This window comes from Trichomycterus rosablanca, chromosome 16, assembly GCF_030014385.1.
Source record: "Trichomycterus rosablanca isolate fTriRos1 chromosome 16, fTriRos1.hap1, whole genome shotgun sequence".
NCBI classification, from domain to species: Eukaryota; Metazoa; Chordata; class Actinopteri; order Siluriformes; family Trichomycteridae; genus Trichomycterus; species Trichomycterus rosablanca.
Window position 1 is genome coordinate 27,603,914 of NC_086003.1, and position 11,468 is coordinate 27,615,381.

The window sequence follows — 11,468 nt, forward strand, 5'->3', positions numbered from 1 at the left end:
CAGGGTGTGTCTCTCCGTACACAGTGCTGATACGCATTGCACTCGTCAAAGTGTAGGTGAAAATCAGAGCAGGGATTGGCATTGGTGGAGAGGAAGCGTGATGCAATCGGCCAACTGGACGTGCTAAAAAGGGAGAAAAAGGGGAGAAAATAAATAAAATTATTAAAAAAGACAAAGAACTGTTGCAAAAATCATTAACATCCCAAGACTGCCATGAAACAAATGTTCCATACAAGTGCACGTGAAAATATAAAATATGTCTGAGGACGTGGTGTATTGTTTATTATCCACAAAGACTGAAGATGATCATCTCGTACTTTGTCTGCTCCTCTCCGACCCAGCTTAGGTGTCAGTTCTTATCACTCGCGGGTGTGAAATTGAAACATCAAGCCAGGCAGGTGGATATAAAATTGGGAGCACCTAGAGGGGAAGAAACAGGTTCAGGGGTGTTTAGACAATCATATTGCTCATTTAAATAAGAAGCATGTTGTTTTATCACAGCCAGCCAGGCTGCGTTTGCTTTACGAGATCCGGGTGTGAAATGGTAATGCCATTACAAACAAAACAAAGAAATAAATCGTGTATCATGAGTCGAGTTCTGCATCAGTTCTGCTGAGGTTCTACAGAACCCTGAAAGATTTATCATGTTTTTATCTGACGGTATTGAAGCACAGCCCGTCTTCTTTCATATCACTCCCAGATGAAATATTGATTAGGGGTGTAATGAGAAATGCACTCCCATATATACAGCGGTACCTTAAAACTGGACCTCAGTCGGGTCTGGGAGTGACAGTGAGTTTAAAAGATGTTGAGTTTCAAGGTACTTTTTCCTATAAGGATGTTTGGGAAAACTGTTAATGCGTCCCATGGTCCTGTGGAGCTGCATGTATTTTAGACTAATAAAATATTGGGGTTGCACTGAAATACAATTGAAAAGCAGTTAAATACAATAAAAGCGGCTATTGTTTCCTTATGCTTTTTAATTGTGGAGATGCTTGAACTTGGAATACCGTATTCCATTCAGTACCGGCGCATTCACATAAGAAGTGACACAAAACTTAACGTGGCATATTGTACTAAAACAACGAGTGAGGAATTTCATTAGTGGAGGAACTTATGAGCAGTAATAATGAAGAGAAGTTTAGTTCTCCTGTCTCCTTCTTTTACTACATTAAACCACGTTAAGCTTTATTTTGAACCAGAAGCGTTTTAGACTCTGGGAGAAGCTGATTCTGATTCTCACAATTTCTCAGAAGCTCGAGCTGTAACACAAGTTTAAAAGTGAAACAGGGAGGAAAATCCAGATAAACACAGACACATGTGGAGCTGTAACCCTGGATCTGATGCTTATTCCACACAAATGCAGATTCGTTTCATATTCACACTTTGATGACGTTTTATTGCACCGCTCAAGCCGAGCGTTGAACAAAGCGACTGTTTATTGTTAATTTAAAATTAAATAAATACATTTAAAAAAAGGCTGAACTACATAGAATTTAAGGGAAACAAGTTAAGGGAACAAATTTCTCCATGAGGGGGGTCGAGTTTCAAAGATTTCGAGTTTAGGGGATGTCGAGTTACAGGGTACCGCTGCACCACAGTTCTTGAGATACTTCTGGAAGATAGAGGATCGAGTGTGTGTGATGTACAGTAGGTACGGCAGGATGATGTATCTGACGGGCCGTGATGAATCTGGTGTGTTGCAGCTCGGAGGAATGGAAGAAGGTGAGCAAGAGCGAGAGGGAGAAGCTGGGGGTCACAGTTCAGGACGACGGAGAGTTCTGGTGAGAACTTTTCAAACTACCTGATACCATAATGAACTGTTTCTATTTAATTTATTCATTTTCTCCCGGTTTAGCATAGTTGTTCAGTCTTCCGCTGCTGTGGGATCCCATGCGCATCTGAGGAGGGTATATTCAACTCACACTTGCTCCCTCCAACACGTGTGCTGTCCACCGACCCCTTTAATTCGCAGAAAACAGAACAGAAGTCGCTAACGTCACCTTTTATTTTTAAACGTCAGCAATTCACCAGGACCTGTAAACACACGTCTGCTCTTCCAGAAATGATGTTTTTGGGTTTAGGGTTACCCTGCTGATTCTGACCTCTTCCTTCAGGATGAACTTTGAGGATTTCAGTCACTACTTCACCGACCTGATCCTGTGTCGGCTGATCAACACGTCCTACCTGAGCATTCACAAGACCTGGGAGGAGGAAGTAATGCATGGCTCCTGGGTCTACAAAGACGACCCCCTGCGCAACCGCTCGGGGGGCTGCATCAATCACAAATCCACCTTCCTGCAGAACCCACAGGTCTGTCTGCATGTGGTGTGTGTGGGTGATATCTGTTGGTTGTTGAATATCTTTGTTGAGTGCGTGCTCCTTTTTGTAGTATGTGTTTGACGTGAAAAAGGTGGAGGACGAGGTGTTGATCTGCCTGCAGCAGAAAGAGAAACGAGCCACTCCCAAAGAGGGCAAAGGGGAGAACCTGGCTATAGGATTCGACATCCATCGGGTAAAAAACACACTTAAACACCTACACGGGGTCTAAAAAACCTAGCAAAGATAGACTAAGAAAAGATAAGATAGATATAAGATAAGATAGACTAAAATAAGATAAGATAGATATAAGATAAGATAGACTAAAATAAGATAAGATAGATATAAGATAAGATAGACTAAAATAAGATAAGATAGACATAATATAAAATAAGATAATATAGACTGAGATAAGATAAGATTGACTAACATAAGATACACTAAGATAAGATGAGATAAACTAAGATAGACTAAAATGAGTTAAGATAAACTAAGATAAGACAGACTAAGATAAGATAAGATAAGATAGGGTAGACTAAGACAAGATAAGATAGACTAAGATAAGACAGACTAAGATGAGTTAAGATAAATAAAAAAAAGATAGACTAGATGATAAGTTAGACTAAGATAAGATAAAATAGACTAAGATAAGACTAAGATAAGATATATATAAGATAAGATAGACTAACATAAGATAGGATAAGAAAAGATAATATAGACTAAAATAAGATATACCACAATAAGATATACTAAGATAAGATAGACTAAGATAGACCAATATAAGATAAACTAAGATAAGATAGACTAAGATAGACCAATATAAGATAGACTAAGATAAGATAAACTTTATTGTCATTGTAGTTATACAATAAAACCTGTACTGAGACCAGCAGCAGTAATAAACTATTCTTCATTTGAAGTGTCCTGAGCAGATGCTGTATGTCCTCCCTTCCACCAGGTGGAGCTGAACCGGAAATATCGCATGCATACGCCTCAGCAGAAAGTCGCCGGTTCCATCTACATCAACTCTCGCTGCATCTTTTTGAGGAAGGAGCTTAAAGAAGGACGTTACGTCATCATCCCCACGACCTTCGACCCCGGTCAGCAGGGAGATTTCCTGCTCCGGGTTTTTACTGATGTGCCTTCAGACTGCAAGTAAATACAAACAGCCGACGCGCCTTTACTGTCCTGATTAATTTATTATTTAATTTATTTGTTAGTTACACTATGGCCAGAAGTATTTGGACACCTGATCATGAGCTTGTTGGGAGTCCCATTTCAAAAACAAATGCTGTTACAATAGACTGACCTCTGTGTGATCGTTTCAGCTATAATAACAGCCGCAGTGTGTCTGTGGGAATTTGTGCCCATTCAGTCAAAACAGCATTCGTATGGCCGGGTCAAGAGAGCCTCAGTTGATGTTCCAGTTCATTCCAAATCTGATCAGTGGGGCTGAGGTCAAGGCTCTGATTTATTACACCTTATAGCAACAGTTCTGGCTAAAATGCATGAATTCAATAATTAGAAGGGGTGTCCCAATACTTTTGTCCATATAGCGTATCCTGATCACTTGTATTTTGGGTCCCTACAGCAGCACTAAGAGTAGCTGTAATGACATCAGTGCTGTTGGGGTTCTGATACGTCCCTATCTTTGTTGTAACAGAGAGTTAACTCTGGACGAGCCTCCTCAGACGTGCTGGACGGGAATGTGTGGATACCCTCAGCTGGTCACTCAGGTTCACGTGCTGAGCGCTGAGGGTCTGCAGGGTCAGGACTCCAACGGAGGTAAAGCACTTAAAACAGGGACCTTGACCTGATCACCCTGATACTGCGGTATTATTTTATATATGACGTCTTTATTTCTCCTGGAAATACAATCATTCAGCAAAATGCAATTAAACAGATAAATCAGGTGGTGAAGCGGCTACATTAGAGGTACCAGTCTGATTAATAGCACCGGCGCATCAGGTCTCCGTCTCTCTGTTTCTCCAGGGGAAAACGATTTATGTTCACTGCCACTAAAATTCAGCGCCTCTGCTGTGTGTCGTCTCAGGTTTTGTGGGTAATTTGGTTCTTCTGTGAGCAACCAGAGACTTCATCTTCCTTCCTACCTTCCTTCCTCTTCCTTCCCTTCTTCCTTCCTTCTATCCTCTTGCTTCATCTTCCTTCCTTCCTTTTCCTTCCTTTCTTCCGCTTGCTTCATCTTCCTTCCTTCCTTTTCTTTCCTTCCTCTTCCTTCCTTCCTTTTTCTTTCTTACTTCCTTCCTATTCCTAACTTTCTCCTTCCTTCCTTTTCTCTCCTTTCTTCCTCTTCCTTCTTCTTCCTTCCTCTTCCTTCTTCCATTCTTCCTCCCTCTTCCTTCCTCATTTCCTCTTTCTTTTTTCCTCTTTCTTCATTCCATCCTCTTCCTTCCTTCCTCTTCCTTGCTTCTTTTCTTCCTCTTTGTCCCCCAGCCCCTTTTTCCTTCCTTCCTTCCTCTTCCTCCCTTTTTCTTCCTTCTTTCTTTCCTTCCTTCTTTCCTTCCTCTTCCTTTCTTTCTTCCTTCGTGACTGTTTCATTTTTCTTGGTCAGTCTGGAACCCTTCTCAAAAAGATGCGAGGCTGGAACACATCCTAAACAAGTCAATCCATTTCAGGACATCGAACATTTAACCATTCACTCTCTCTTACTTACAAACAGTTTAGGCAGTTCAGAGTAGCTAATCCACCTACTGGCTTATTTTAAAAGGCAGAAGAAAACCAGACAATCAAACCCAGATTCTCCAGGACGATATGAATTAAGATGCAGCACTTTTACATTTTTAAAAGCCGATTCCCTATCGCACTCACAACACCGCAGGCTCACATGCACTTCCTCTCACTGGCGCTGCTCATGCTGGTGCCTCCACATCTGCCGTCCCTTTTTCAGACTGACCTGTAAAATGTATCTGTAGAGTGTATCTGTGTATCTGAGTGACCAATCAGACCAACCACTGTGCCACCCAAACACCTGGTGATTGTTTTTCATGTTTATATAAAGAAAGCACGATGGCACAGTGTGCAGAAGAAACTATTTGGTCTGTAGTTCTGGTGGTGGTTGTGTTAAAGCATGACAAGCAATCGTGCACATTTTAGAACATGATTCTCTAGGTGTTACCTGACAGTTGGTTCTCTTTTTCCAGGCTCAGATCCGTACGTGATCATTACCTGTGAGGGGGAGAAGGTACGCTCCCCAGTGCATAAGGACACACGGAGTCCCAACTTCGACATCAAAGGAGTGTTCTACCGCAAAAAGCCAAAGGAGGGGATTCATGTAGAGGTACGTGTGAAGCTCTAGTGTTCTGTTTAGGCACCCATGTGGGCTAATTTCACACAAAGTGCCAGAACGTTTGGTAGTTTGGTGATGACTGGCACCAGCAGTACACAACTTTGGGGTTGGGGTGGCAGCAGTGATTGTTGCTGATTGGCTAAACATACATGTGGTAGCCTAGTAATTAATTAGGTACAAGCAAAGAACTGTTCTCTTAACCGAATGAAGAATAATCTGATCACATGCATGCTAATGTTAATAAAATATTTCAGTGCCTTGATAACGACCCTACATTTATATTCATCAGATTGAGGTGAAACATCAATGAAAACTAAAATCCTATAATGTTATAATGTTATAATAATGTAGAGATCTTTCCATGTTATTATTGTTAAAAAAAACAACAACTTGTTAGTCATTTTATTGCAGTAAAAGCAGATTAAAAACAGCCGTTAAGGGTCTCTGTCACTGTAATGACGCTTGTGGTCACTTTGACCCTGTTAACCCATCATCTCTGTAGTCACGCGTTTATGTTCACTAACCATTTTACCCTGGTCAGGGTCGTGGTGCGTTTTCCTGGAAGCAAATAAAAAACAAGTCACAGAACACAGGTGACACTGTACACAGTCCAGCGAGCTTTACATCGCTATGGGCTATGAAGCTCCGAAATCAGCACCTTAAAGCTCGACTGGCATTTGTTGCTGATCACGCAGACCAAGACAAAGCAGGAGCGTTGCATTGTCAAGTCAATATTATTTATATAGCGCTTTTTACAATGGACATTGTCTCAAAGCCACTTTACAGAATCCAGGACCAACAGACCGAAAACCCCCATTGAGCAAGCCGAGGGCGACAGTGGCAAGGAAAAACTCCCTTAAAATTACAGGAAGAAACCTTGAGAGGAACCAGACTCAGCAGGGACCCATCCTCTTTGGGTGGTCTGGAGGATTTTTTTAATAAATATAATTTACACAAATAATACAAACACAAAATTAAATTAAACTGAAAGTTTTAACTAGCAAAAAATAATAATAATAATTGGAGTTCTTCATTGTTCAGTCCAGTCTGTGATAAAGTCCGTTGTAAGTTCTGGACATTTTTGGTGCAAACACGGAGCAGCATTGTTGACACTGCAGTCTCTACTTGCAGTCTAACCTCGAGAGGGTGAACAGGTTTCCCTCAGAACCACCTCGGGGTAAAACAACAGAAGATGTAGTTACAATGTGAAATCATTAAGATTGTGGGTGCACATACAGCTTGAGCATGTGATCATGTGTAAACAGGATCCTTCAGTGTTGTTTAGTTTGAGCCAGTTCTGCCTCTAATGCAGTGATAAAATGCCCTTAAGATAAGATGACCTTGACTTGGCTTCCAGCTCTGTTTTCTTAATTTATTTCTTTCTTTTCTTGGTGCATCTTGTTCCATGACGGTAGATCTACAACAAGAACGTAATAGTCGACACCTTTTTGGGTCAGGTGACCCTTTACAGCGACCCTAACGACCGACAGGAGCAGCACACCGTCCACCTGAGGGACAAGGGCAGTCGACAGGAGAACGACCTGCCGGGCACCCTGACTGTGCGCCTGATTACCTGCACCACGCTGACCAACATCTGACCAGTCGATGCCCCCTTCCTCGCCCGCTCTCGCTTATTGATATGTGCAGATTTATTTATTTATCCTTGCTGATGTTCCTGGCTAAATTTAGCTGCGCTGGTGGGATGCATAAGGGCTCTGCATTAGTGTGCATGTGCAGCTGAGGGGACCACGGTATCTGGACCTGGTGGAGTCTTCGTCTCACGATCAGCCGCCGGTCTCTGTTTCCAGCGACCCTCAGTGGAAATTCCTTTCTCGCCTTTATTGTTCAGACTAGCGTTACGACCCCGTCAGCCTGCGTTCTGAGGGTTCAACTAAAACTAAAAAAGGATTAGAAACCAAAAAAGTAACTCTCACAGAAGAGTCCTCAACCATGCTTAAAGCAGCATGCTTTATGTAGCTTAGCAACAGCACGCAGAAACAGGGGATGCTGGGACACGGAGAGGAGTTCAGCTGCGACCGACCGACCGCCTCCGGGGACCAAAGGCCCACCCGGCCTTTCCGCTGTGTCATCTCCATGGTAACGCTACTGCCTGATGACCCTGATGTTCTAACACAATTGCCTAACATTGTTTCCGTGTGTGTGTGTGTGTGTGTGTGTGTGCGGCTGACATGTTATGACGATGCTTCAAAGGATGTGCATGTGAAAACAGATCTGCATGGATACCTCACTGGCAACGAGGATTTTGGAACTGTATCTTTTAGGATATGCGTTTCTTACCGCTGGAGCTTCTTCGATTTTTGCCAAACAGCATGTGCCATTACGCGAGTCTTATTAGAGCCGTTCTTCTTCCAGACCACAAGGGGGCTCTGTGACATTCCTCTCTAAAGTGTTTTATACATGAACAGCTTGTTTATTAACCTTTTTAACTGCTAATGTGCTCTTGAACTACGCCAAGCTGTTTAGCATTCACATGTTGCGCAGATTTCAGTAGCAAAGAAGAAAAACAGGTCTTAGTATTTGAATCTTACTTCTGATATGAAAATGCTTCTGATATTTTGAACTTCAGCTGTAGTGTAGACTGTTTATCAAACCACATGATAGTGATAGTTTGTCCAATATTAAAATTTACATGATTTATTGGTTGATTAGCCAAGTTGTATTTGACGTGTAGAGTTTGCTTCTTAAGTTTTGCCCTAAACATTACTTTTAAAATCATTTAATCCTTATTATTGACAGAATTCTACCCCCCACCCCCAAAAAAAGGCCTTTCCAATTTCTGTTTCCAATGCCTTCGTAGTCTGTGCCCCAAATAATTAGGTCTGTTCTAAAAGCAAAAAGGGGTTCCATCCAGTATTAGTATGCTGTTTCTTATAAAGTGGCCAAACAGACCTAGAGAATTACAGGGAGAACTCGGGACCACAAAGGACAATTTATTTATTTATTATTTATTTATTAGGATTTAAGCATCATGTTTTACACACTTTGGTTACAGTCATGAGCTCCCGGAGGAAACCCACACAGACACGGAGAGAACATGCAAACTCCACACAGAAAGGACCCAGACCGCCCCACCTGGGGATCGAACTCAGGACCTTCTCGCTGTGAGGCGACAGTGCTACCCATGCCGCCCACACAAACAAAAAGAAGTTGGTTTATCAGAATCAGAGTTCTAGTCCAAGGTGTGTGAAGAAAGTTGATGTTAGAAATTATTCAGATGATAATACAGCGGCAATGTTCAAATATATTTATATATGAAGCTATAATGAATTATATATAATGAATTTAAACCTAAACTTGCTTGAGATAATAAAAGTAATAAAAATAATAGATAAGAAATAAGAAATAGCTAAGGCAGGAATTTATAAATAATACAATTTAATAATTTTAAGTTTTTAAGCAGTATTAAGGTTCTTTTTGCCTATAATGATGATATAAATGATGCCTTAAAATGATCAAATTTGATCTATTATTGAATTTATGACTTTAATATATAAAAAAAAAAAAAAAACCTCAACTGGGAATGACTGGAAAAGTCTGGATTGTTGCCCCCGTCTTTTTTTTTAATAAATATATATATTTTGTTTATGCATTTTCTCCCCTTTCTCTCCCGAATTTAGCGTGTCCAATTACCCAATTGTGTTACGCTTCCTCTACACTGATTCCCGCTCTGATTGAGGAGAGTGAGACTGACATACGCCCTCTCCGACACGTGTGCAGTATCAACTGCATCTTTTTACCTGCATGAGGTGAGTTCATATGCGGATCAGCTTTGTGTGCGGTGAGCCACACCCTGATTGCATTATCCCTCAACTCTGTGCAGCGCCATCGATCAGCCATCAGAGGTCATAATTGCAATAGTTATGAGAGAGTCTCTTATACGGCTCCCATCTGTATGATCAACAGCCAATCGTTGTTCATGTAGGTTTCCAGCCCAGCCGGATGGCAGAGCTGAGTTTCAAACCGATAAGTTCAAAATGTCAGCTCTGGTGCACTAGCATGTTTTACCGCTGTGCCACCTGAGCGCCGTATCCCCCCTCTTATATAATAAGTAATATCATCATGATTTCTCACACAGTCAGCACAGTCAGTAGAACATCTTTAATATGTAAAAAAATAAAATAAAATTACAAGTATTAGCTCGGTTAGCCTGGAGCCACATTTTCCCTCTCTGTAGCTTGTATAAATGAAGTGAATGTTGGTAGTAAAAACATTATGTGAGGTCCAGTTTTCTATTCTGATGTAACTCGAGTGCAGCATGGTGGTGGGACCAGAGTCTGTCTTGCTAGCACAGGATGAGAAGCATGCCTTCATAAACATTAACACACATTAATCAGCAGTGAGGATTGAACCTGTAACCCTGGAGCTGTGTAAATAGCATTACAGCAGCACAACATCTGCCTTATTGTGTCATCCCAAGGTATTTAGTTATTTTAATGAATGTTTCATGTACAAATTGTTTTATTTAGCTGATATAAAATTGTGATTTAAATATGTAGCTTAAGCTATGCTAAACAGGTTGCTGTAACCGTCTCTGATTTGTTAGCTACGTTAGCCTAACATCTACAGTACAAACCTTAAGAAGCAAACTTTAAACAGCAATCACGGCTTGGCTGATCAACCTTTAGGGTAATAAAAATTATATTCATTTAATTTTTATTGAAAATGTTATCAGTGTTTTTGTGTGTATTCTGTTTGTTACTTGCACAAAATCTGCGTTTATTTCCACTTTTTACTCACGTTTAGTGTCTTTTAATGCATTTTCTGGATTATTTACATGAACTGACTGAGTGTTCTAGTGTTGCAGTGTTCTAGTCGCCGTGTTTACAGTCCTGATTCAGATGACAGAACAGGAAGATAAATGTTTGCTAAATTCTGCACTCTGGTGTGTGATGAATACGGAAGTAACGAGCGGAGGAAGGACTGACTGATTACGGTCTTAATGATCATATTCTGTCTGTCGGTGATTTTGGATCCCTGATTTAATCATGAAGTGCCAAGCAGATTCCAGCGTTACACGTCAAGTCCAAGAACAGGCCTGAGATATTTTATAATATAAGCGCATTTATAATCTGAAACTACAGTACAATCTTTTTTAAGGACTATAGATGATTATTTAAGGACTTTGTTTATCCTATTTATCATTCTTTCAGTATTCCTCTGACTATATTGTGACACCCGAAGATATTTTCATTCAGAAAAAAAACAGCTAGCGGGAAATTGCGCTAGCACACCAGCACTGAGATTCTGAACTCCTCTGTTCGAAACTCAGCCTTGCAACCGGTGAGCAGGGCGCCATCTAGCGGGCATAATTGGCAGTGCCTGCAGCAGACATGTTTCTGCTAGGGCGGGATGACCGGACTACGTGGGTGGGGTCTTCAAATGCTGTGTAAGGACCCTGATTAGCAGATAGAGAGGCGTCTGTGCAGAATGCATGGGTGAAAAAGGGTTTCGCTGAGGGCTGAGGAGGCGTGAGCAGCAATATACCCACCTCGACTGCAATCAGGGATCCCCCAGCAGCGGAAGACAAATTGACTATGCTAAATTGGGAGAAAATGGGAGAAAAATGCATAAACAAAATAGAAAAATCAAAAGAAAAAAACAGTTTGGTACAAAACGGTTCATCTATATAGTCTGTTCATCTATAGTTTGGATATTAAATGTAATTTAGAGACAGCAGGGCGGTGTGAGATGATGGGTTACACGTCTACAGTTCATTTACCAGAGAGAAAAGGATTTGACTTGCTGAAAACTGGTCCTTTTAGTCATTAGCATCCACTAGTAATAGTGCCAAAAATATATGGACACACATGTTTTTTCAATC

The 11,468-nt window shown here is 41.1% G+C and overlaps 1 protein-coding gene across 1 annotated transcript in view; it reads left to right on the top strand.

Moving 5' to 3' along the window:
- The window catches only part of capn5b (calpain 5b), a 44,397-nt gene extending 36,900 nt beyond the window's left edge, over positions 1-7,497 (top strand). The window contains exons 7-13 of the mRNA XM_063011511.1: positions 1,707-1,784; positions 2,118-2,313; positions 2,393-2,515; positions 3,278-3,474; positions 3,983-4,104; positions 5,481-5,617; positions 7,042-7,497. Of these exons, the coding sequence (XP_062867581.1) occupies positions 1,707-1,784; positions 2,118-2,313; positions 2,393-2,515; positions 3,278-3,474; positions 3,983-4,104; positions 5,481-5,617; positions 7,042-7,224 (1,036 nt within the window). The 3' untranslated portion in view covers positions 7,225-7,497. The remainder of the gene's footprint in view (positions 1-1,706; positions 1,785-2,117; positions 2,314-2,392; positions 2,516-3,277; positions 3,475-3,982; positions 4,105-5,480; positions 5,618-7,041) is intronic.
- The last annotated feature ends 3,971 nt before the right edge of the window (positions 7,498-11,468 follow it).